The sequence below is a fragment of the Rana temporaria genome, chromosome 10 (assembly GCF_905171775.1).
Source record: "Rana temporaria chromosome 10, aRanTem1.1, whole genome shotgun sequence".
Taxonomy (NCBI): domain Eukaryota; kingdom Metazoa; phylum Chordata; class Amphibia; order Anura; family Ranidae; genus Rana; species Rana temporaria.
In genome coordinates this window covers 50,150,120-50,177,634 of record NC_053498.1, presented here as the reverse complement: position 1 = coordinate 50,177,634, position 27,515 = coordinate 50,150,120, and the positions used below count along the sequence as shown (strand labels likewise).

Here is a 27,515-nt window from a genome sequence, read left to right as displayed (position 1 = left end):
ACAGGGAGTACCTCAGTTTTTTCGCCAGTGTCTTAGGTGTTGGTCACGAAATAGCTGTGCCTCTACGTCCTTGGGACCGGGGCAGGCTAACCGGATCTGTCCAAAGTGCCTCAGAGCCAAGGTGGACAGTACCCGGGCCCCAGGTCGTTGGGGTTTTGCCTATAACGCCTCTCCTTGAAGGGCTGGATCCTGGGTTCCAGAGCTTTGGGCCTTCTAAAGTCAAAAAGTCCCTGCTGCCAGGATGCTGTATAGGTCCAGGGGAGTGGTGTTCCTTTCCAGGACCCCGGGAACCTGAAGGTCTAGCACAATACCCACAGAGAGGGGAGAAGATTGGGCCTCTTGCTATGCAATACCCTGCAGCGTGGAGCAGGTAAGAAGGGCGAACCTGCGGGACTTGGTTCGACGGCAGGACCTTCCAGCGGGAGAGTGTTTGGGTTAGCCTATGGTATGCTCTGCATCGGCGACTGAATTCCACTATGTCTGGGTAAAGACAGGATGGTGTATTGAGTACCCAAATGTATATCTCCCTGGCTATGTTAGAATTCTTCTGCTACCGCTGGTATGGATGGGGTAGGGGCTTATTCCTGGTTCTAAGGAATGGAAAGGACAGCCACCCCATCTAGTGAGGCAATGGTCCATAGCGTGGCTATGTTTTGTCCTACCTACAGGAACGTCGGTTCCGGTTGGCTCCACGTGTTTCCGCATGTCCAGGGGTTTCGGCGCGGCGGTTCCCCCCCACGGGTACGTGCACGCGCGTACACGACTTTTATGCGCACAGCGGCGTGCGGAGGGGGCGGGCTACGTCGAGGCCACGTCAGGAGGCGTTCCTCCTCGCTGACGTCATACGGGGGAAGACTCATTTAAAGCCTGATGCTCAAGGCAGATGGCTGGACGGACACAGAGCTGCTGGCTGCAAAGAGCATTGAATCCTGGATAAGGATCTTACGGACCGCAGCGGCACCTGGTGGCGGTATAGAGACCTGCGGGTCTGGAGCTGGCTCCACACTGACCAATTTTATTTTGTTAAGCCAGGGGTCTCTTGCAGCAGCCTGAGTATTTACACTAATCCTCCTGGCTCAGCTAACCTAGCACTTAGGAAGGTTTACCTTCCGAGAAGTTTCGGGGCAATAGGTTTTTCTTAACACTACCTTAGCTTGTGTGTCTTCTTGCTGCAACAGTTGGTTGTTGGCAGCGGAGTACCTCATAATTTTACCATGGCTCCCAAGGGTTCGGGAACAGCAAAGAATGCTAAAAATGTTAAAAAACAAAAGGGTTCCCCCTCAGGCTCTGAGGATCTTGGGCAGTCTCTGCCAGTTCCATCCTCTCCTGTAAATCCTGAGGGCGTCGCCCTGGACGAGCCATCAGGGTTACTAGGTGCTGCGGCTGGCCCTAACCAACCCAACCCCGTCTATGTTATGGGGGAAATGCTAGCTGCCACCCTAGGTGGGCTAGAGCAAAGATTGGCAACTTTGATTGCAAACTCGATCCCTGGGATAAAACGGGCTAGATCCCCGTCTCCTAGGTTCGTTTCCTCGGATGCAGAGGTCCTCTCCCCTGAGGAGTTGGAATCTCAAGAGGATCAAGCAGACCAGAACCTAGAGGGTTCCGATGTTGAGGAATCCACTATAGAGGAACCATTTTCTGCCTCCCAAACGGAGAGTTTGTGGATCCAGTCCTTGACGGACATGGTCCGCTCGGCATTTAAACTGCCTTTACCAGGACCGCAGGTCCCTGCAGTATCTTCTTAGGGCTCCTTAAAGGCGCCACTCAGTAACGCTGTCTTTCCGGTCCACCCTCTTTTGGAGGACCTGATTTTTCAGGATTGGGTGCGGCCGGACAGGATTTTTATCCCTCCAAAGAGGTTCTCTGTCCTCTATCCTATGGAGGAAACATTTTCAAAGAAGTGGGCGCTCCCTACTGTGGACGCAGCCATTTCCTGCATCAACAAATCTTTAACCGGTCCGGTTGAGAACATACAAATGTTCAAGGATCCGGTCGACAAACGGTTAGAAACCCTGCTGAAGGCTTCCTTTTCCACGGCCGGCGCAGTGGTACAACCGGCAGTGGCCGCGATTGGCATATGTCAGGCACTGAAAGACCAGACTAAGCAGATGTTAAAGGATGTTCCGGCTCACCAGGCTCGAAAACTGGCTGACCTCCCTAGAGCCCTATGTTTTGCGGTGGATCCTTTAAAAGATTCCATCCAGCAGGCTTCCCGATTGTCACTATTTCTGGTGCATATGCGAAGGCTCTTATGGCTAAAAAACTGGTCGGCCGAAACTCTGTGCAAGAAACTCTTAGCAGGTTTCCCTTTTCACGGTCAGGTTTTGGCAATAAACCGCAGGGACAAGCCTCAGGTGGCAAGAGACCCTGGTCTCGTAAGTCAGCAAAACCAGCCCCCAAATCAGGTTTATGAAGGGGCACCCCCACTCACTCGGGTGGGGGGAAGGCTTCAATTTTTTTCCGAAGTATGGGAAGCCAGAGTCCCCGACAAGTGGGTCCTCTCTTCAGTGTCCGCGGGCTACAAACTGGAGTTTTGGGAATTTCCACCTCCTCATTTCCCGGAGTCAAATTTACCAAGCAATTCGTTAAAGAGGTCATCACTTCTAACAGCCTTGGATCGCCTATTACACCAGGGAGTGATTGTAGAGGTAGCAGGCCAGAAATGCGGCCAGGGTTTCTACTCCAATCTCTTCATAGTACCAAAACCCAATGGCGACGTCAGGCCAATCTTGGACCTGAAGGGTTTAAACTTTTACCTAAAAGTTCGCTCTTTTCTAATGGACTCCCTACGCTCGGTGGCCGCCGCCTTACAGCAGGACGATTTTTTGGCGTAAGGACACAAGGAGTTACGATCCTAGCTTACTTAGACGACCTCCTAATCATAGATCGCTCAGTTTTCAGCCTGGGTCAAGCAGTAGACCTCACGGTTCAGTACCTCGAGGCTTTCGGCTGGGTCTTAAACCGAGACAAGTCAGCCTTACAACTAGGGTTGTCCCGATACCACTTTTTTAGGACCGAGTACAAGTACCGATACTTTTTTTCATGTAGTCGCCGATACCGAATACCGATACTTTTTTTAAATGTCATGTGACAGTTTTCAAACCACAATACAGACTAAGGATATTTTCTTTAGAATTATGAAGAACTCTAACTCAAGACATTATAAAAGAATAAAAATGAGTAAAAATGAATAAAAATGTTTTATTTGCTTTTCACGCAGTAGTAAAAAACTCAAAGAATTTTCATAGAACATGTTGATAAATACAAAAAAAGTATTCTATTTAGGTATCGGGAGCATTTGCGCGAGTACGAGTACTCCCGCAAATACTCGGTATCGGTCCCGATACCGATACTAGTATCGGTATCTGGACAACCCTACTTACAACCCACAAAGCAGCTGGAATACCTCGGCATGCTACTGGACACGGAACGTCAGGGGATATTCTTGCCTCAGACAAAGGTCGATTCTATCAGAGAACTGATCCAGTTGGTTCTGAGCAAGAGAGAACCGACCATTCGCCTATGTATGCGGTTACTGGCAGTGCCATACACTCAGTTCCATACCCGAGTCCTGCAAGCAGCCATTCTTACCGCCTGGAACAAGAAGGCTCAGGCCTTGGATCATCCCTTGATCCTCTCGCCAAGGGTGCGGCAAAGTCTGTGTTGGTGGTTAGTCCCTCAGAATCTGCTTAAAGGCAAGACATTCAGCCGAGTTACCTGGAAAGTAGTAACCACGGATGCCAGCCTGAGGGGTTGGGGAGCGGTCCTAGACGGGCAGACTCAGCAGGGAACCTGGTCGGAGTCAGAGAGTCCTACCCATCAATGTCTTGGAGATCAGAGCTGCACGATTAGCCCTAGAGGCTTGGACCCCCAATTTACAGGGGTCACCAGTGAGAGTGCAGTCCGGCAGTGGCGTATATAAACCACCAGGGGGGCACGAAGAGTCGAGCCGCTCAGAGAGAGGTGAACTGGATTCTTTCATGGGCAGAGGCTCATGTGCCCTGCATCTCGGCAATATTTATTCCCAGAGTGGACAACCTACAGGCGGACTTTCTAAGTTGCCAACAGTTACTCCCAGGGGAGTGGTCCCTCCACCCCCAGGTCTTCCAGGAGATCTGCCAGAGGTTGGGGGTTCCGGACGTAGACATCATGGCATTGAGGTTCAACAGGAAACTAGACAGGTTCATATCCCAGACAAGGGATCCATTGGCCTGCGGAACCGATGCGTTGGTTTGCCCCTGGCATCAGTTCAATCTTCTGTATGCTTTTCCCCTGTTGGAAATGGTACCCCGCCTGCTGCGCAGAATCAGAGTAGAGCACAGGCCGGTTATTCTGGTGGCCCCGGCTTGGTATTCTCTGATTGTGAGAATGTCGGCAGGAACACCCTGGACGCTCCCGCTTCGGCCAGACCTCCTCTCGCAAGGCCCAATCCACCACCCTGCCTTACGCCATCTAAATTTGACGTCCTGTCGGCTGAATCCCTGATTCTCAGGGGTAGAGGCCTATATAGCCAGGTAATTTCTACGCTGGTTAAGGATAGGAAACCAGTCTCCAGAGTAATTTATTACAGGGTGTGGAGGGCCTATATTGTCTGGTGCGAGTCCCAGAAGTGGCATCCCCGCAAATATACCATTGACAGGGTGTTACAGTTTCTGCAGCTAGGAGTAGACAAGAACCTGGCAGTAAGCACTATCAAGGGCCAGATTTCGGCCTTATCGGTCTGGTTTCAAAGGCCTTTGGCCACCCACTCTCTGGTTAAAACCTTCTTGCAGGGGGTCTTACGTATTAATCCTCCAATCAGGACACCCCACCTAAACCTTGTCTTGTCAACTCTGCAAAAACAGCCTTTTGAGCCTCTGGACGAGGTTCCGTTGTTGTTACTAACGAGAAAGTTAGTATTTTTAGTGGCTACGGCTTCTGCTAGAAGAGTGTCAGAACTGGCAGCCTTGTCATGTAGGGAACCATACCTCATACTGCATAAGGACAGAGTAGTTCTTCGTCCTCACCCGTCCTTCCTACCAAAGGTCATATCAAGCTTTCACTTGAACCAGGATTTAATCCTACCATCATTCTTTCCAAAACCTACTTCGAGAAAAGAGGGATTGCTACATACCTTGGATATTGTTAGGGCCATGAAGTTCTATCTTAAGGCCACAGAAGGGATTCGGAAGACGGATGTGCTATTCGTCTTACCAAGTGGTCCTAAGAAGGGTCAGGCAGCAGCGAAATCCACTATCGCCAGATGGATTAAACAGTTGATTGTTCAGGTCTACGGTTTAAGGGGATTATCCCCTCCTTTATCAGTGAAGGCCCATTCTACTAGGGCCATGGGCACCTCATGGGCAGCGCACACCACCAGATCTCCATGGCTCAGGTTTGCAGGGCGGCGACCTGGTCATCAGTCCATAAGTTCACAAGGTTTTATCAGTTGGACGTTAGAAGGAGTGCCGATTCGGCCTTTGGGCAGGCAGTACTGCAGGCTGCGATATAGGATCCTCAAGTCCGGGGCACCCTTTATCCAATATGAATTTTAATTATTCTTTACCAGAGATGTCTCCCCCCCCCCTCATTAAGCATTGCTTTGGGACATCCCACATAGTAATGGCTATGCTGCTCTGTGTCCCGTGATGTACGATTAAGAAAAAGGGATTTTTATATACAGCTTACCTGTAAAATCCTTTTCTTGGAGTACATCACGGAACACAGAGCTCCCACCCCTCTTATGGGGAAGATTTTGGGATGCATACTGCTTGATACAAAACTGAGGTACTCCCTGTAGGGGAGGGGGTTATATAGGGAGGGGACTTCCTGTCTGAGAACGCCAGTGTCCATCACCTGAAGGTAGACTCTATAACCCACATAGTAATGGCTATGCTGCTCTGTGTCCCGTGATGTACTCCAAGAAAAGGATTTTACAGGTTAGCTGTATATAAAAATCCCTTTTTTACTAGGATTGAGCGGCAGCATTTTTAATTGGGATCCATAATTGTCCAGATATTTCTCTGGCGCTGATCCCTCTTTCTACTGTAGGACTTCTAGGCTGCCTAGCGTTGTGGGTGTTGATTTAATCTGGAAGAATTTTTTGGTGTAGGTTTAACCACTTTCCGACCGCCTCATGTAGATATACGTTGGCAGAATGGCACGGACAGGCACATCAACGTACCTGTACGTGCCTGCCTAGACGTGGGTCGGGGGTCCGATCGGGACCCCCCCGCTAAACGCGGCGGTCGGGTTCCCTCGGGGAGCGATCCGGGACGACGGCGCGGCTATTTGAAACAAATAGCTGCTCCGTCGCAATCGCTCCCCGGAGCTGAAGAACGGGGAGAGCCGTATGTAAACACGGCTTCCCCGTGCTTCACTATGGCGCTGCATCGATCGAGTGATCCCCTTTATAGGGGAGACTCGATCGATGACGTCATTCCTACAGCCACACCCCCCTACAGTTGTAAACACACACTAAGTGTACACTAAATCCTACAGCGCCACATGTGGTTAACTCCCAAACTGCAACTGTCATTTTCACAATAAAGAATGCAATTTTAAATGCATTTTTTGCTGTGAAAATGACAATGGTCCCAAAAATGTGTCAAAATTGTCTGAAGTGTCCGCCATAATGTCGCAGTCACGAAAAAAATCGATGATTAGTAAAAAAAAAAAAAATAATAAAAATGCAATAAAACTATCCCCTATTTTGTAAACGCTATAAATTTTGTTCAAACCAATCGATAAACGCTTATTGCGATTTTTTTTTACCAAAAATAGGTATAAGAATACGTATCGGCCTAAACTGAGGAAAAAAAAAATTTTTATATATGTTTTTGGGGGATATTTATTATAGCAAAAAGTAAAAAATATTGAATTTTTTTCAAAATTGTCGCTCTATTTTTGTTTATAGCGCAAAAAATAAAAACCGCAGAGGTGATCAAATACCACCAAAAGAAAGCTCTATTTGTGGGGAAAAAAGGACGCCAATTTTGTTTGGGAGCCACGTCGCACGACCGCGCAATTGTCTGTTAAAGCGACGCAGTCCCGAACTGTAAAAACACCTTGGGTCTTTAGGCTGCATATTGGTCCGGGGCTTAAGTGGTTAATGGGCACAATTAACACCAAAATAAAGGCCAATTTTTCCGCACCTGTTTGACAGGTGCATATCATTAATTTTTTTGGCAGCAAGGCCAATTCTTGCTTTCATCAAGAGTACCTCTATAGGGTTACAGTGTGAAGGCACCAACGACACCCAAAGAACAATTTTTTCACACCTGTTTGACAAGTACATATCATTGCAATTTTTGACAGCAAGGCCAATTCTTGCTTTCATCAACAGTACCCCTATAAGGTTGCGTTTAGGGTTGTCCCGATACCGATACTAGTATCGGTATCGGGACCGATTCCGAGTATTTGCGGGAGTACTTGTACTCCCGCAAATACCCCCAATACCGAAATAGAATACTTCCCCCCCCCCGCCGCTGCATCCCGCCGCTACGCCGCATCCCGCCGCATCCCCGCTTGGTTAATACGGGCGGGGAACATTACAGCTTTCATGTGAATAGCTGTAGTGTTTCCCGCCGCATATAGACACTCCCCCTTGCTCGGGTGAACTGTCCAATCCCGAGCAAGGGGGAGTGTCTATACGCAGCGCGGCGCGAAAGACTACAGCTATTCAAATGAAAGCTGTAATGTTCCCCGCCCGTATTAACCAAGCGGCGGCGCGGCAGCATGTACGGTAAGGGGGACATGGCTGCATATATGGGGGGACATGGCTGGATATGGGGGGGGGACATGGCTGGATATGGGGGGGACATGGCTGCATATGGGGGGGACATGGCTGGATATGGGGGGGACATGGCTGCATATGGGGGGACATGGCTGCATATGGGGGGGGACATGGCTACATATGGGGGGGACATGGCTGCATATGGAGGGGACATGGCTGGATATGGGGGGGACATGGCTGGATATGGGGGGGACATGGCTGCATATGGGGGGGGGACATGGCTGCATATGGGGGGACATTGCTGGATATGGGGGGGACATGGCTAGATATGGAGGAGACATGGCTGGATATGGGGGGACATGGCTGCATCTGTGGGGGGACATGGCTGCATCTGTGGGGGGACATGGCTGCATATGTGGGGGACATGGCTGCATTTGTGGGGGGACATGGCTGCATTTGGGGACACATTTAAAAAAAAGTATCGGTATTCGGTATCGGCGAGTACTTGAAAAAAAGTATCGGTACTTGTACTCAGTCCTAAAAAAGTGGTATCGGGACAACCCTAGTTGCGGTGTGAAGGCACCACCAACACCCAAAAAACTATTTTTCCACACCTGTTACTTCTATCCAAAGCCTGTGGAAGACACACCAGAATTTATCCAAAAAAATCTCTAATCTTGTTCTCAGTGCACTACATTGTAGCCTCATCATACAGACTGGCCAAGAAAGCCAGCGAAAATTTCATTTTTTATAAATGCAATTATTTCTGCAGCATCTTCTATACACAGTACAGATGTGCCACTTTACAGGTAGACTAAGGGGCCCCCCAGGCACTATATTGAAAGGAATTTTTCATTTTTGACTTGATTTTAAATGATGTTTTAAAAATTTGTTTTTACAAACTTCTTTTTCATTGATACATGTCCTCCAGGGCTGTACCGGACCCCCATAACCATTGTATGCCCAATTACTTGCATTTAAGTCTTCAAATCTAGCACTTTTGATTTTTCACATTTGGGTCCCATAGACTTCAATAGGGTTCATTACTCGGTTCTGAACTTTTGCGATGTTCGAAAGTTTTGGTGCGAAACAAAATGGGGGTTGTGTGGCTCATCCCTAGTCCCAATCCTCTCACTGTCACCTGGTATGTTAAAATAAGTTAAAACATAACACAATGCTTTAAAAAACAAAACCACATCACACCTTTATAGTGTTGTCATACGTGTTGTACGTCACCGCGCTTTGCTCGGGCATTTTTTTTTCATGAACGTCTGTATGCAAGGCAGGCTTGAGAGGAATCACGATAAATCACGTCGAGAAAAACGTTGTTTTTTGCATGACATGAATAACGGTCGTGTGTACGCGGCATAAGAATTGGTAAGCTGTAATACATTTTTGTGTTTAAGTTTAGATACTCTTGAAAATTACAATGTAAATGCTAATGAAAACATGCACGAATGTGACAATGACATAGAAAATGCAATAACGTAAATATATATCTTTTGTTATTACTGTGCTTATTTGAAATATTGATTATTACCCAACAGTGATTTATATTATTAATATATGCCATTATTTTTTAGGCGTTCATCATCTGCTTCTGTAGATCCAGAGTAATTGCCCAGACGGGTAAGTGTGAATTTGACAATTGGTTTTGCAAGTTCTTTCTAGTTTTTCCAGCAACACATCAAAAAGCATGTGATCAGCAAATATTTAAGCCAGCCTTTATCAACCTTTTCAACACAGAGGAACCCTTGTAATAACTTCCCAGTCTCAAGGAACCCCTGCTAAAAATTACTATATCTACAACTGATGATACATTAGAAGTGATGGTTAGTGGGAAGAATGCTCCTTATGCTTGTGGACATTGGGAAGAAGAACCCCCTTACAGGTAGCTAAAAAGATCAATGGTGTCAGTGGTAACTTATCTGAGAGGCAGTGGCGTACTAAGTGGGGGGTGGGCCGCCCCAGGTGCCACACACTGGGGGGGTGTCAGGCCGGTGCCCCCTCTCCGCGACTGGAGCGGACTAGCAGAGACAACGCCACGCGTTTAGGCAGCGGCACTGTGCGGTCACAGAATACACACGGAGAGCACCCGGCGCACCGATCCCCTTCTCTCCGTGATCGCGGCTCTGATCAGTCTCTGCAGTGGCTGTCACAGCTGAGCAGAGTGAAGCCGCCTCCCCCTCCTCCTTTATGTCTACACAGTGCTGTGCATGTCCCGATCATCTGACATGCACAACACTGTGTAGACATAAAGGAGGAGGTGGAGGTGGCTTCACTCTGCTCGGCTGTGACAGCTGCTGGGAGACTGCTCATAGCCGCAATCACGTAGAGAATCGTTGCACTGGGTCCCTCCCGGGTGTGCCGACGGGTGTCACTTAGGTGCACCCCTCTGCATTGTTAGGGGGGTCTGTGCACTTTAGGGGGGTCTGTACTGTAAGGGGTTTGCACTGTAGGGGGGTCTGTACTGTAGGGGGGGTTGTACTGTAGGGGGGGTCTGTACTGTAGGGGTGGACTGTACTGTAGGGGTGGACTGTACTGTAGGTAGGGGGTCTGTACTGTAGAGAGGGGGTCTGCACTGTAGGGGGGTCTGTGTAACATGCAGGGGGTCCAGAACTGTTAGGGGGTGTCTGTGTAACATACAGGCATCCAGAGCTGTGGGGGGCTGTGTAATGTAAAGGGGCCCAGAGGTGCAGGGTGCTGTTTAGTGTAAAGCGGTCCAGAGGTGCAGGGGGCTGTGTAATGTAAAGGGGTCCAGAGGTGCAGGGTGCTGTGTAATGTAAAGGGGTCCAAAAGTGTAGGGTGCCGTGTAATGTAAAGGGGTCCAGAGGTACAGGGTGTTGCATAATGTAAAGGGGTCCAGAGGTGCAGGGTGCTGTGTAATGTAAAGGGGTCCAGAGGCGCAGGGTGCTGTGTAATGTAAAGGGGTCCATAGGTGCGGTGCGGTATAATGTAAAGGGGTCCAGAGGTGCAGGGTGCTATGTAATGTAAAGGGGTCCAGAGGTGTAGTGCTGTATAATGTAAAGGGGTCCAGAAGTGAGTGAGTGAATAACTTGTATAGCGCTACAAATGCGAACTGAATCGCCTCAAGGCGCTTGGCATCCACTTTCTTTCTATTTATCCTTCAGAATAGGTGGGTCTTAAGTTTTTTTCTGAAGGCCTGGTGATCAATTTCCGTTCGGATGTTAGTTGGTAATGCGTTCCACAGTCAAGGTCCTTGGACTGCAAATCTTCGTTTTGAATTTTTGCGTCCTTCACATATTCTACTTCTATTTCAATGATGATAGTGTTCCTTAATTTTTATATATTTTTTAAAAGCTCTTTTCTGTTTATTTATTGCTTTTTTAACATTGGTCATGAGCCACATAGGTTTTATTCTTAGGCCCCGTACACACAAGAGGATCGATCCGCTGAAATTGATCCGCGGACCGGCTTCAGCGGATAGATCCCCTGGTGTGTACGATACAGCGGATCTTTTTCCGCGGATATTTTTCGGGCTGATGGATTTCCAGCAGATAAAAATTTCTTGACATGCTAAGAAATCTATCCGCTGGGAACGTGTCCGCCGGACCGATCCGTTGGTTAGTACCCAATATCCGCGAAAAAAAACCCGCGCATGCTCTGACAAAATAAGGGGATGGGAGCGCTCGTTCAGGTAAAACTTTTGTTTGTTTGTGATATGGCACATTCGTCATTTTAAATATCTAGTGTGTCGTTTTCTTGCCTCTTTTTTTTTCAAAGCGTTCTCTTGCTAGAATAACCCCGTTCTTTTGCTGATGCTATCTATCCAGATGTTGTAACTTTATTTATGTCCTCCACATGTATATATTTATGTTATGTTTTTTTGTATGTAATCTTGATGGATTTATTTATTTTTATTTATTCGTTGTCAAGTTATGTCACCATTTATTTATTGGTCCCTTTTTTTTCTCATTTTTTTTGGGTGTTTGGCAAGTGATGTCCCCATTGTTTTTTGGGGCCCTTTTTTTGTTATTTTTTGGGTGTTTGGCAAGTGATGTCCCCATTGTTTTTGTGCGTGTGTTTTTATTTATTTTGGTTTACTAAGTTGGTACACCAAATGTCCCCCCCCCCCAAAAGGAGTTGGTGTCTTTTGTAAATGACACATATTTTTTCTAATTTTTCATGCATAATCACCACAGTATTAAAACACAATAGACAATGTTTATCATTAACATAGTCAAGGACAAAATGGGAAACCTTGAGGAGCACATACCGCAAAAAAAAACAAGAATCACAAAACCAAAAACCAGGAGCAGCAGCAAGTGAGCCAATGGAGCCCAGGCTGTGGTACTACAAAAAAAAAGAAAGTTTTTGCGTGAATCATCTGGAAGGCCGGGAATCACCTTCTCCTCTTCCTTGTAACCTTTCTTGCAGCCTGCATTGCAGCAGATCTTCCACGGACCCGTCCACGGCCCCTTGCAGGTGGGGATGATGTGGCAGCAGGAGGAGGTTGCAGGTGTTGGGCAGGATGGGCCGGGTCACTCAGCTCAGTTTGATTGGTCAGCCAGCCCTGGTGCATCCATAAAAGCACCTGGTTGAATAGGTCTTTGGCCAGCCTCCTCTCGTCCTCCCCCGCTTGGGACATTTTGTGCGCCACGTAGGCGCTGTATGCCTCAGTGGGGTTGAGGGGGGCCCTCATTAAGGCACTAGCCTCCCTAATCATCTCGAGGCTAGCGTCCTCAACTTCCCTCCTGCGCCTCATTAGGCCTGGTTGCCTGACCTGGAGGGGAGGGACTTGGCTCGTGGTGCTGAGCCTGGGGCCCTGCTGACTGGTGCTGGGCCCGGCCTCCTCCTCCTGGCTGCCACTGACCCCTTCCGCCTGGCTGACATGGAGCTCAGCATCAGGAGCTGCCACCTCCTGGCTGGTCTCTTCTTCCTGTGTCAAAAAAAGGGACATGTTGTAATATTTGGCACAATCAAATCACACACATTTTCCTGCTCTAGACTGGTTTGTTTTTTCCTACTTTAAACTTGAACAGACTCTCCTTCTGACCCCTGCACTTGGCATCCCTGACCTCTATTTGTATGTCCACGACTTTTAGTTTCCTTTGTTTTTTTAGGATTCCAATATCAACTCAATAAACAAACAATAATTAGCAGACCATAAATATGTTGCATACTACTCTACCTCAGAAGTGGAGAGTCGCAGATCTGGCTCCATGTCAGCCAGCCCCTCACTGTACTCTTCAGGGGTGCGATGCCGGCTGGAAGTAAGGCTGGACATTGATGCCCGGCCCTCCATCTGATCACGCAAAAACTCCATCTCTTTATAGTACCACAGAGTGGGCTCCGTGGACTCGATTGCTGCTGCTCCTGATCGTTGGTCATGTACTTGCTGATTAGTTTTACGGTACGCGCTCCTCAGGTTATTCATCTTCTCCTTCACTATGTCGCCTGTGCAGCCAGGAATCCAAGTTTGCATATATGTAGCAATCTGGGCAAGTGCTTCCGTTCTTCTGGTTCGATTGTAATATTGTGGGTTTTTAGAATCCCACAGTATGGGCATCTCACGGAATTTCTGGATCAGCCTCACAATATTTTCAGGCCCCACGATATGGTCCATCTTTTGGATATTCCAAATTCGTTTTGTTCAAGATTAACACTGTTAAAAACATAAAAAAATACAGTTAAAAAAGGCTCAGTATTGACATTGTCAGAATATGTGGCCCCATATTTTTCAGCTACTATACAAACACACTGTCTCGTGAAGCTAAAATGCTGGCCAGCTCTGCCCCATTGTTGATCCAAAAAATGAGTTTACCTGCAGACCCTTTGGTAAAATTTCTCAAAATACGTGTGATCTCTAACCATCCCCAATTATTAATACTTTTATCATTCATCAAGGCACTATTTCATGTGTAGATAGCATGACCCTCAGCATTGCTGACATATAAATACACCTCCTAATTACCTCTGACCTACCAACACAGAACAATACTTGCATGATCACAATACACCTGCCAAAAAGTTAAAATAGGTAGAGCATTATTCACATCTAGATTTAGTGATGTGTCCAAGCATTTGGATAACCAAAAAAAAGATTTGGTCCACAAGAAACATAAGTAGCGTTAAAAGGGTGCAAACAACAGCCAAAACCACAATCCCAGGGCTCTCAAGTTTCTAGGCCTCTGCTGATCCCATGTTGTATTTTCTTACCTTATAGTCTCTCTAGCTCCTCGTTAAGCACGCTGTAATAATCTCCGCGTAAACTACGTAATCACGTAGTTTCCCTTTTATACACTCCGCGTGTGGCTGACACGCCGCCATCGTCACCTTTGCCATGCCCCCTAATCAATGTTAATTTAACAAATCTGGCGTTAACTTTGTAGCTTCTGTAAACTCCTCGAATAATCTCCGCGTAACCTAGGTAATTACGTCCTATTCATTCTCTACGCTCCGCGTATGCTTGACACGCCGCACTCGTCACTTTTGCCATGCCCTCGAGTCAATGTGAAACTTTGGAATATGGCGTTTTCTATGTAGCTTGTGTAAACGTAACGAATAATCCCCGCGTAACCTAGGTAATCACGTCATACTCATTCTCTACACTCCGCGTATGCATGAAACGCCACCCTCGTCACCGCCCATGACAGGACATTTCCTCTTTTCCACGCCCCGAATCTCTGTGGGAAGGAAAGATGGCGATGTCACACCAGCGTGCTCGAAGCTCTCAGGCCGCAAATGAAGTGACAGAGGCAGGAACGTCGCGATCCAGGCCAAAACAATATAAGGCCACTAATATGGCTTTGGCCGAAATGGTGGAGACATCATGCGGAGGAAGGATTATGATAGTCAATATGGGCCATACAAGACCCCAAACCGAAGAAAGGGTAAAATTATGGACAAGGTGGCAAGGAGAATTAAGAGGATGTTCGGTGTCACCAGGTCGAAAGAGCAGCTACGGAAGCGGTGGTCCGACTTGAAACTCCGGGAGCCACATCAGTTAAAGAAAATTAAAAAAATCATCAAGAAAAGTAAGTTTTCTTATTTTTTGGGGGGGGGGGGGGGACAATTTTATTAGTTAATGTTTGGTCAGGTACATTTCTAAATCTGTCTCCTTGGCCTGGTTGTACTTCTGAACACATGTTGAAATTGAAGGTGTTTTCCCAAAAAAATTTGCTTGGGCAACGACTGTTAATAGGAAACATCGTTCACATCAGATTGTTTATCCCAAATGCGATGTTGGCCCAGGAACAACACACCTGGACATGCCTCTCTGGCCAAAAACATTGTTTGTAAACATTGTGTAAAAATATATTAGATGAAAATTCAAATCATAGAATGTGAAATGCAAACAGTGCTACTAAGCAGGTGTTTTCATATCTGTAATCCAGAGCACCTGTGTCTCCCCCAAAATATTACACTAATTTGTAGGGTCTCCGAGAAATAAATTTGATGGGGGACATCCATGTGTGTTACTTTACTAAAAAGGGACAGAATCAGAGCTTGGCCTAGAAGTCATCCAAAAATGTAGGTTTGGGGTGATAAGACCCCAAAAAATAATCAATTAAACCCTCTAAACTTCTATGCAATGTGTGCGATTTCTGCTCTACAATATCTGTGTGCTGATGAGTAAACATATTGTTTTTGTGTTATTTATAGGGGAAAGAAGATGCCAGCATTTTGAGGAGGCAGAGAGGGCCAGACACGCAAGAAATGAACCATCTGGCCATGTGGAGGAGGAGAAGGATGTGGAGGAGGAGGAGGATGTGGAAGGAGAGGAGGAAGGAAGAGAGGAGGATGTGGAGGAGGAGGATGTGGAAGGAGAGGAGGAAAGAAGAGAGGAGGATGTGGAACGAAGAGAGGAGGATGTGGAAGGAGAGGAGTAAGGAAGAGAGGAGGAAGGAGTCATTTTGAATTTAGTCGTTGTTGAAAATGAGGAGGAATTTGATGAAGATGAGTTGTGCGAATTTGAAGATGGTGGATTGATGGAAGAAGAAGAAGGAGGAGTGCTGGAAGATGAGGGGGAAGTGTTTGAAGATGGAGGAGTTATTGAAGATGGAGAAGTGATGGAGGAGGAAATTCGCACACCATCAGGTCAGTGTCACCCCAGCTTTATAGGGCAAAACAGATGTAGATAGGGTTGCCACCTCATCCCTTTAATCCCGAACACATATGGATTACACATGTTCTCTGGCTAATGTAATGCAGATATGGCACCAGGTGAGTTTAATTACCACCTTTTAATCAGCCACAGAACCTGTGTAATTAATATGTGTTCTGGTTTAAAGGGATGAGGTGGCAACCCTAGATGTAAATAGGCCGGTAAAATTGATATATATTTTTTTTAATTCATTTTGTAGGGGATGAAGATGCTGTTCCGCATTTTTCTTGCGCAAGTGCGGGAATAATTATCCAGCAAGTGATGGAGTGCAGCACTGAAATGGAGAATATGCGGCAACAGATGGTTCTCATGGAACAGAAGGTCAAGACTGTAATTGGAGAGTGCTGCACAGAGCTGGACAATATGCGGCAAAGAATGCTGATTATAGAACAAAACTATAAAAACATCATTGACATGATGGGCCGTGTCAAAGACTGAACACACTCCCCCCCGCCCATCCCCCAACCTGTTTTAATTTTTGACTCAGCAACACGCCAAAATTTGAAGATGCACACACAGTGTGTCAACATGTGCTATCTGCCATCACAGAATATCGAATATCTGTGCTTTGTGGGTACAACCCCCTCCTCGATTCTCAAGTAGTTTTCGAGGAAGGGTTTGCTCCCACAAAACACAGACATTGATCACCCATGATGGCAGATAGCACATGTCGCCCTTTGTCTGTGTTTCTATGTTGTAGAACTGACATTTGGCGAATTGCACGGAATGTGTGCATCTTCAAATTTTGGCATGTTCCGGTGTGAAATCACACCATGACTGTTATTGTGAATGTAAAAGTGACACATTTGTCTTTTAAATTTGTTTTACATTTTATATTTTTTCGAAAAAAAAATGGCTTACAATCAACAAGCCTGAAAAATCCAAAAAAAAAATAATATAAATTAGAAAAAAAAACATTTAAAAAAAAAAAAATTGGGTAACAAATCTATCCAAAAAATGTTACCAATCTTTTTTTTTTTTTTTTAAAGAAAAAAAAATATAAAAAATTATAAAATAATTATTAAAAATTTCTAAAACAATTTACGAAAAAAAAAAAAAATGTTGGTAACAAATATATTCAAAAAATGTTAGCAATATTTTTCTAAAAAATTCCAAAAATAAATTACTGTAAAAATAAAGAGATAAAAAATCTCAAACATATTTTGGGAAAGAAAAATATTAAAAAATAAGACAAAATAAACATCTGGTTAAGTTTACAGTTGGGAAATATAATATTTGTGTGAAAAATGGTACAATTGTACTACATTGTTTGTGAACACCAAAAAATGAAAAAAAAAATTTTGGACAAAAAAAAAAAAAATTATGAAAAAACACACAAAACCAAAAATTAAAAGCCTTGCAAACTAAAAATGTTGGCATGTTTGTTAATAAAAATATTTTGAAAAATCAAGGAAAATGAAAAAGCTGAAAATAAAAAACGCTTTTCCAAAATCCTATAAATGAGTGGCTTTAGTCTTTTATATGCTGAATACCCAGTTTGGAGATGAGTGAATAATGTGCAATTGTGTTTATTTACTAAAACCTGAACCCTACATTTGGCACTAGAAGTGCACTATTTTTGGTGAGAACCAGGAAGACAGATAAAAAGAGAAAAAGCAGTAATGACAAACAACTGTATAAAGTCCAATGGTCTAATTATTTATTAGTTCTGTGAATATTTCTTTCTTTTGGGGGCCGAATTAGAAAGAAATATCATCTGGCATAGCAATGGCCCCCCGACCCATGAAGTACTCAACATATTTGTCACGTACATCACAAGCTGATTGGGTGGCAAAGCCAGCGCGACCAGTGTCCAGCCCAGGGAGAGGATCTGAGAGTAGTCTTGCCTCAGAAACGCTGTCGGGTAGGTACGTCTGGGAGTGCCTGCGTAGAAAGTTGTGCAAAATGCAGCAGGCAAATACAATGGTGTTCAATTTATATTCCGCCAAGTGTATCGCTGTCAGGAAAAGGCGGAACCGGTTGGAGAGAATCCCAAAGGCATTCTCGACTACCCTCCGAGCTCTGGCCAACCGATAATTGAACACCCTCCTCTCTGAGGTGAGGGTTCTCTGGGGAAAAGGCCGCATTAGGTGAGGTCCAAGCCCGAAAGCTTCGTCCGCTAGGAACACAAACGGAAGTCCTTCCACATTATCTTCATCTGGTGGCAATGCCAGACCACCAGTTTGTAGACGATCATAGAATTCTGTCCGCGAGAACACTCCCCCATCTGACAGCCGGCCATTCTTCCCCACGTCCACATAGAGAAACTCATACTGTGCCGACACCACCGCCATCAACACGATACTATGAAAACCCTTGTAGTTATAATAGTAGGACCCCGAGTGGGGTGGGGGCACTATGCGGACGTGTTTCCCATCTATTGCTCCACCGCAGTTCGGAAAATCACAACACTGGGCAAATTGGGAAGCCACAGACTGCCATTCCTGTGGTGTGGAGGGTAGCTGTGGGGACAAACAAAATAAAAATTATTAGTACTTTGTCAGATAAACATTGCAAACACAATACAAAAACCATCATTGTGCAACATCAACAACAGGATTCACATTTCCTACAAGCATTGTGAAGTGAGTATTTATTTAAAAAAATATAGGCCCACTTAATTATCAGACTCCACATCCCTCTGATGATAGAGCAATAAACAATTTTCGGGGGGGAGGAGGGGGGGGCAGAGCTACAATGGATTAGCCAAAAAATCACCAAAAAATTGGCTAGGTGGGTTTGGCCCTAGGAAAGCATGCTGGACAGGTTTATGGTGGGTAAGGACAAAATATGCAGGTAGGCCCAAAACAAACATGTAAAGGTTAACAACATGCATGGGGAGAAAAGGGAACATCCAACACACAGCATATTACAATATCATGGTTATTAGGGAATAAAAAAATATTAGACTTTCTCACACATTTAAAAAAAAAACATTGTTATGTTAACATGAGGAAACTTACCTTAATATACTCCTCCTTCAGAACACGTATGATGGCAGTACACGTCTCCGGTATGATGACCCCAAGCGCCTGGGGGGAGATGCCTGTCGAGAACTTGAGGTCCTGCAGGCTCCTCCCAGTCACCAGGTACCGCAACGTGGCAATAAGCCTCTGCTCGGCCGTGATGGCTTGGCGCATCACAGTGTCCTGCCTCGTGATATAGGGGGACAGAAGTTCAAGCAGACGGTTGAATACGGGGTCCGTCATGCGGAGAAAATTCCTAAAGTCATCAGGATTATTCTCCTGGAGTTCCCTAAGCAGAGGCATATGAGAAAACTGGTCACGCTGGCGCAACCAATTCTTGGCCCAGAAACGCCTCCTCCCACTGTTCCTGGCCAAACAACTGGTTCGCTGGACATGGCCATAAGCAATCCCATAACCAGCACCAATTCGCGAGAATCGACGCTGCTGCTCCATCATGGCTTCAAACCGGCCGGCTGGTCAGTCAAGTACACACTCCAACATAAAGCACCCCCGAATCCAGCACAACCTGCTAAGAACGCACGACAAACAGATACGAGCGCACAGTACGAAGAAACGTGCTGAAAGCCTGTGCCCGAATGCCAACTGCGAACCCGCAAGCAAACGCACTGAACCCGAAAAATACCTCCTGTCAAAACGCGGAGACTGAAAAGCACGAATTGGCTCTAACCAAACCTTCACTAGCACGCGGTAACACGGAACTAGCAAAAGCGGAACAGAGGGTGGCGCCGTTGACTTTGGTCTTCCCCTTTATAGTGACGTCTTACGTGGTTTACGTTGCATACATTCTGGTTCGCGGGGATTTTTATCCGCTAGTGTGTACGTTCCAGCGGACCAACAGATAAATCCACCGATCCGCGGATAAATTCAAGCGGATGGATTCTATCGTGTGTATGGGGCCTAAGAGTCAGGCTGGCTCCTAGACCCTCTCATTATGTATACTGTTTATGTGTGGAATGTACTTGTCGGAGACGCAACGTCTGGGGGTTAATTAACTCTGAATATCATTATGTAAAATAATGTGATTGAAGCCCCCCATGGTGTGATGAGGGGGGGACAGTTTGATTGTTCCTGTAAATTCTGTGACCTGTTGTACTGTATATAAACAAGCTAAGAAGCCATTAAAAGTTAGTTTATATTTTGACGCAGTAACAGAGCTTGTCAGTCTCGTTATTGAGGGAATTCTTATGAAATGGATCGTGTCTGCCTGTTGGTTGGAGTGTCGATAAGCTGTCTTGGATGGAATGAAAGGTCGTAAACGGTGGTGACCGTTACAATTGGTGGCTAGCAGCGGGATAATTACATCGCTTAAAGGACAGCTACAAGGACTACTGGAGAACCGCGGCAGACCAGCCAGCAACCAAGAAGAAGATGGACGTGATCACAGAACTTGTCCAAATGGATGGAGCAGAAAGACCCAACTTAACGGAAAGGCCCAGCGTAACAGATAGGACCCCAGAGGAGGCAAGCTTTGATTGGGCTGTCAAACTAAGACTGGCACACTATGGTCCTAACCCTCCACCAGAGATCATAGACCGAGTTATAGCTGCTGTGGACGCAAATTGGCTACGGCAAAGACATTCTGCAGCAGCAGAAGTCACAGCAGCACCAACTGAAAGGAGAAAGATACATTTTGCTGCTTTTAAGAACTTCATTGAAACTGAAGGGGAGATTGATGGGTACCTTGCTGATTTTGAACAGCAATGTGCCCTACACCGGGTGCCCACAGAGGAATGGGTTACCATTTTGTCTGAGAAATTGTCCGGCCGGGCCAGTGAAGCGTTCAGGGCCATCCCAGACAAGGATATTATGAACTATGGACTGGTAAAAGAAGCACTTTTGGCCAGGTATGCCGTCACACCGGAGGCATACCGGAGGCGGTTCCGAGAGACGAGCAAGCAGACTGGAGACTCATATACCGAGTGGGCATGCCGCCTACACCGCACAGCATCCCACTGGGTCGATGGATGCCAAGCAGAATCCGGGGAAGAGGTGCTGCAGGTGTTCCTGCTGGAGCACTTCTTTGACAAACTGTCTCGGGAAGTCAGAGAGTGGGTCCGGGACAGAAACCCTTTCTCCTTGTCTGAAGCAGCTCACCTGGCGGATGAATACACAGATGCCCGCAAACTGGACAACTCTGTGGTCAAGACCACAGCTCGGGTGGATTATCGATCAGCGGCACCCCCGCCGGCTATTGCCTACAAGCCCCAGTCGGACGTCCTACAACACCACCTCCAGCGGCCACTTATCCTCAGAAGCCTAGGTTCAACTCCCAGGACTACTCACAGCCCATCAGGTGTTTTGGGTGTAAACATCTAGGACACAGAAAGCTAGACTGTCCATTGAATCCACCCAGGCAGTCAGTCATGGAGACAGCCAGAAAGGGGAAACCCCCACACATCCATGCCTGCGGCCCACTGCGTTGAGGAGGAAGAACATTGGGGCGTTCTGCACGAGGCAGATCCGATACAAGCAGCTAACCAGGACAACAGTCAGCACAGGCAGACTGTCTGGGTCAATGGAAAGGTAGCCAATGGACTACGCGATACTGGGGCTACGATGACCCTGCTACAGAAGAAACTCATCCCAGAGAGCCAGCACACCGGAGACACCGTAGCCGTAAGAGTAGCGGGAGGCACCGTCTTCCGGCTACCCGTTGCCCGGGTTCACCTGGATTGGGGGGTTGGTTCGGGACATGTGAATGTGGGGGTGATGAAGGATTTGCCAGCAGATGTACTACTGGGGAATGATTTGGCCCCCCTTGTTTCTGCGTACGCCCCGATGTGTCCCGCTGAAGCCCACACAGTGACTACCTGTGCCCCAACCCGCGTTGCTTGAACCAACTCGCTTGCTGCTGAGACCCGGGTAAGACTATCTTCCCCGATATGTACTGTAGATCCGGCACAATATCACAGTCTAAAATGGGAATGTGACAAGTTGGCCAGTGAGAAATCAGAGATGCAACGACACTATGTCATGTATTATGAGATGTCCCGTGGCTTGAACATTGAAATGCACAAACAGGCTGAAATTGTCAAAAGATTAAATGGGATTTGCATCCAGGTGGTGCCTTATCTGTCCCAAGAGCATCAGCAACAGGTTTTGGGAGCCATTGAGAGAGAGCAAAGCAAGTGACTGTTCCAGAACTGAATTCCATTATTCACCTTCACCATCAGCTACCGACCTGGTAAGCCAAATGGCAATGCTGATGGTTTATCCCGGCAAACAGACATCATCCCGGCCTCCTAGTTCCGGACATCCCCAAGTTGACCCGAAAAGGATCAAGCCGGGTCTGCCGGAGTGTTCCACAAGGAGGGAGCCATGTAACAGGAGTGACTTTTGGGCACAGATTGAGCCAGGAGATGGGGGACACATGTTGGATTGTTTTGGCATGGACAGTGATCTACAGTATATTCCTTAATGCCTGCAAAGAATATTCTATGACTCATCTCTCTGTGAAGACTGTTAACATGTTAAATAAGGCTGGCTCTTGAAAGGCCTTCCATTGTGTGAGGCTGTTGAGATGCTAACTAAGACTGCTTCTGTGGATTGAAACTAAGAGTCAGGCTGACTCCTCGACCCTCTCATTATGTATACTGTTTATGTGTGGAATGTACTTGTCGGAGATGCAACTTCTGGGGGATAATTAACTCTGAATATCATTATGTAAAAGAATGTGATTGAAGCCCCCCATGGTGTGATGAGGGGGGGGGACAGTTTGATTGTTCCTGTAAATTCTGTGACCTGTTGTACTGTATATAAAGCTAAGAAGCCATTAAAAGTTAGTTCATATTTTGACGCAGTAACAGAGCTTGTCAGTCTCGTTATTGAGGGAATTCTTATGGAATGGATCGGGTCTGCCTGTTGGTTGGAGTGTCGTTAAGCTGTCTTGGATGGGATGGAAGGTCGTAAACGGTGGTGACCGTTACAATGTTCCTGTGAACTAGAGAGACACACAAAACAAAAACAAACAAATCCAGGGCAGTGTTTTGTTTTTAAAATGAATCTGATTGGTTCTGTTAAGTTTTAGACACACAGTAATGACAGCTTAGACCATCGTGAAAAGCTCCCAGTATGATGGTTATAAGGAAACGGACAACCAGGAAGTGTGGAGATCAGAGCAGTTTTACAGCAACATCAAAGCAAAAACGAGCAATGAGGACATGAAACCAGTACTGCAGTAAGGTAAAGGAAGCTATTTAGCTAAAAAAAAAATCCTTTAGTGATCCTTTAAGTACTGTAAAGAAAGATGGTTTGCACCTTAGTGGAAGGGGTTCTGTTGTGTGAGTATTTAAACTAGGATTGAGGAGGAGGGTGAATTAGATTATAATGGGGCAGAGAGGTCAGACATGGGTTGTCCCCTATTGGTGGATGGAATGGGGAAAGATGGGGGGAGGCCTATGGCAGTTGATATGAAGGTTCCAATGTTACAAACAACCATTGGACATGGTACTATTTGTACTAAAATAAAACATTTGCAAAATGTTATGTAGCGCTGACATTCTTGTATATTGATGTGTGTTTGCATACTTTAATACAACGTCTATGGACATTGCTATGTTTAAGTATTTGGAGCCATCTAGTGACCAAATACTGGGAATGCAGAGAGATGTTTTGTTTAGTATTTTGGTTGCCTTGGAGACGAGGAGAGACCCAAATACTGGTAATGCAGAGAGATGTTTTGGGTTGAGGTTTTTGGTTGCCTTGGAGACGAGGGGAGACAGGAGTGTAAACAAAAGCCTTCTGGAGGTGGATGCCGAGCTGCTGGGGAGCGAAAGGCTGAGCTCGGAGAGCTAGAGGACAGTGGCCGGATTGCAGAGACCGAGAGACACTCATCCGAGCATCAGAGAACCGGATCCATCCAGCGGAGCTGAACAGAGCTGACGGAGAAGCAAGTTGCAGTCACAGGACCCTGAACAAAAGTTACTACCCGGAGCTCCGATCCAGTGGGTGAGCGGGTCACGACCCACAGTTTGCTAAGTTTACACACAGTTAGACTCATATACAGGCCTCACTGAGATTTATAGTTCCACAGAGGAGCAGAGGAACTGAAACTGAGAAAGCTTGAGGCCTATCTAATTTGACATTTCAAGCGATTTTAAAATAGTTGTTGCAGTTACACCAGGAGCATTTTCACTTCAATTTGACTCATCAAAACTGTGGATTACAAATCACTTTAGCTAGCGAAGAAAAGAAGATCCAAGACCAAGTACTTTAAGTGAGATCTCACGCATAGCTAATAAAGTAGGGGGAGCTCCCAGGTATAAAATGTTTATGTATACTGTTTTCAAATAGCTTATGTTTAAATCAATTGTGCTGTCGTCTTACGTTGGGATGACAGCACAATTACTGTAATCACTTATTTGCATATTTCACAGTAAAATATATCTCTGGTTAAGTATCCAGTTGTTGTGGCGTACTGTTTTTCTCACTCCAAATGCAGTCAGTGGATCCTGGGGTTATAATACAGGTATTTTGTATTGTCTTACATTGTATTGTATTGCATTGCATCACAGCTGTGCCAAGGGGATTGAGCCAAGTTAGTGGGGTTTATTAGTAGAGTGCAGGCCCAAATTAAACCAGCAGCTCCTTCGGGGGTCAGTGCTACACGTGGGGGCTCGTCCGGGATTCCTGTCACTCTACAAGCAAGCCCGCCCCTTCACGCTATCATGGACCCCATCAAAGTAGTCCAATGGTGCGAAGCAGAAGGGACACACTCAGAAGCGAGCGTGGTCATTGAACTTCCAGGGAGCGACTGGGGAAAGAAACAAATTAAAGAGGTGGTACAAGCATTGTCCCCGGACAGAAAGGCTTACGTGGTCGCAGTGAAACCCGATCCTGGGACCGACTGCACCTATGCACTGATAGAGTGGGAACGGGATGTCCCTGAAAACTTCCACGGTGCCAGTATAAAATTGTCCGAAAAGACAGAGTTCCATCTGACACACCCCAGCAAACATGAAGGGCGCTCTCCCAGTCAAAAGCAGTTAGAACCTTTAGACAGGAAAGCAGAGGCTGCTGTTAAATCACTGGCAGAACGACAGCTGGCTGATCTGAAGCGACAGTACTGTAACATACAGGAGAGGTTTCAGGAGACCTCCAGTATGATAGCTGAACGCATTAATGGGTTACGTGTCGTTTTGGAGGACCAGAAAGATGGCCAGATAACGCCCAACACTGGGAAGGTACTGAAGAAACGCACCCAGGGCCGCTTGCAGGAAGTAACCATCCGGAAGGATTTCCACATTGACGGCCAGATAGGAGAAAGAGGGCAGAAGGACAAACTGTCCTACACCAGCCTCCTACACCAAATATAGTTGGGGCTACAGAAAGGATATCTGGAATCGGAAATTAGAGAGGCTGTAATCCATGCCATCAGCCCAGGTTCAAGTGTTAGGGGCATGTTGGAGAGGAAGAGTGGATTGACCTTGAACCAGCTAAAGAGGATACTGAAAAGCTATTATGAGGAGGAAGATGCCACTGAGCTGTTTCATCGACTGATAAATATGACACAGGATAATAGAGAGACTCCTCAGAACTTCCTATTTCGGGCCATTGAGCTCAAGGACCGCCTGCTGTTCACATCAAAGGAAGAAGGAAATGGAGAGCATTTTGGAGCCGAGCTAGTTAAGAGGAAATTTAGGAGATCTGTGACTACGGGATTGAGGAGTGACTATATCAAGCTACAACTGAAGCAGTATTTGGAAGATCCCTCAACTCCGGATGAGGTCCTCATTGAGAAAGTGAATGAAGCAGATAAAATGGAGATTGAGAGGGACCAAAAACAGGGGAAACTTCAACCTCCTAGCACCACAAGTGCTAAAATACAGCAGATAGGTGTCCCCTCAGACACTCAGGAACTTAATGTATTGGCAACAAGCGTTGAACAGGGATCATGGCTTTCACCTATTCACCACCTACCCGTAGGTCAGACTGAACTGGAGAAGCTGTTCCAAACCCAGAAAGAAATACTGGAGATGATGACCATGTTGATGATTCGTCTGGTGAAACCCCAGACAGAAGAAGTCCTGCCACTCAAGGCTCCAGAGACTCCTACCATTAATCATCCTATGAAACAAACACAGAGAGTCTGCTTCAAATGTGGAGGAGTAGGACATCTCAGGCGAGTGTGCCCAAGCCCAGTAACTGAAACAAAATCCAAACAACTGGGGGAAAAACTTCAGAGGGCCCCAGTGAAGGAGTCAACTGGGCGCCCGGTCGCAATAGCGAACTCCACACCGACTCATATACCCCTGACCACTGAGGTCACCAACAAGCCAGGAGGGAAAAGAGAGAGACCCCCAAAACCAAAGGCGAAGGTACAAGCCACCAGGCAGGTCAAAGGTACTGCAATCAGTGGATTTCCCCCCAAGCTAGTGGGACCCTCCCCAATTGTTCCCATCCAAGTAGAGGAGATTTATACAAAAGCCCTGCTGGACACTGGAGCCCAAGTAACCTTGCTCTACAGGGATTTCTATGACAGACATCTCAAGCACCTGCCGTTACAGAAATTGGAGGAACTAGAGATATGGGGATTAGGCACCCAGAACTTCCCATATGATGGTTACCTGCCGGTCAGACTCACCTTCGACCCAAGTACAGCAGGAGAGGCTGAGACTTTCGACACCTTGGCCATAGTGTGCCCTCGTCCCCCAGGGGCTGACAAAAATTCCCTCATCATTGGGACGAACACTGACTTGGTGAGGAGGCTACTTGCACCGCTTGTGCTGCAGAAGGGGACCCTCCCCACTAAAATACATCCAATGTTGGCCCAGACATACCGAGACCTTAGACAGGAGGAAGAGGCTCCTGAAGAGGGAGTGGGAAAAATCTGGCTCCTGGATAGGGAAAAGAGGTTAGTCCAGCCAGGTGAAGTAGTCTGCCTGAGAGCCTCCGTCAAGTTAAGCTGGGAAAAACCAGGTCCTTTCATTGTCCTTGAAAATACAAGCCAGGAAGAAAAAAAGGGGTTAGAACTTATCCCTGAAGTATTGCCCACCAGGGCATTGAAGATGACTCACGGCAAAGTTCCAGTCAGTGTCCGCAACACAGCAGCTGTGCCAGTGAGGGTGCCAGCCAGACTACTGTTAGGACAGGTCAGCCCAGCAACTCCAGTCGCAGCATGTGGTTCGACGGAAGGACCAGCAGCAGAAATCCCTGTAGAAGAATTCTGCCCAAAGAATACGCCTCTTACTCCTGCATGGAGAGAAAGAGCTAAAGCCCAACTTCTGAGATGGAGGGCAGCTTTCTCAAAAAGTGAATTTGATGTGGGTTTGGCAAAGAGTGCCACCCACCGAATTCGACTGGAGGAAGACAAGCCGTTTCGTGAAAGGGTTAGGCGAATCCCATTGGGAGATCTGGAAGATTTGAGGGAACAACTGGCTGAACTCAAGAGGACTGGCATTATCCGGGAGTCCAGGAGTCCTTATGCCTCCCCAATAGTGGTGGTCAGGAAGAAGAACGGGTCCCTACGCCTATGTATCGATTACAGGACCCTGAACCGGAGGACCATTCCTGACCAGTACACCACACCTCGGATAGAGGATGCTCTGCAGAGCCTGTCGGGAGCAAAGTGGTTCAGTGTGCTGGACTTAAAGAGTGGGTATTATCAGATCCCCATGTGCCCTGAAGACAAAGAGAAGACCGCTTTTATCACCCCAGTCGGATTCTTTGAGTTCAACCGAATGCC

The 27,515-nt window shown here is 46.6% G+C and overlaps 1 protein-coding gene across 1 annotated transcript in view; it reads left to right on the top strand.

The window, feature by feature from the left end:
* Positions 1-27,515, top strand: part of LOC120916559 (receptor-type tyrosine-protein phosphatase H-like) — a 1,518,207-nt gene that overhangs the window by 249,431 nt on the left and 1,241,261 nt on the right. Inside the window, exon 2 of the mRNA XM_040327609.1 lies at positions 9,301-9,346. Within this exon, the coding sequence (XP_040183543.1) occupies positions 9,301-9,346 (46 nt within the window). The remainder of the gene's footprint in view (positions 1-9,300; positions 9,347-27,515) is intronic.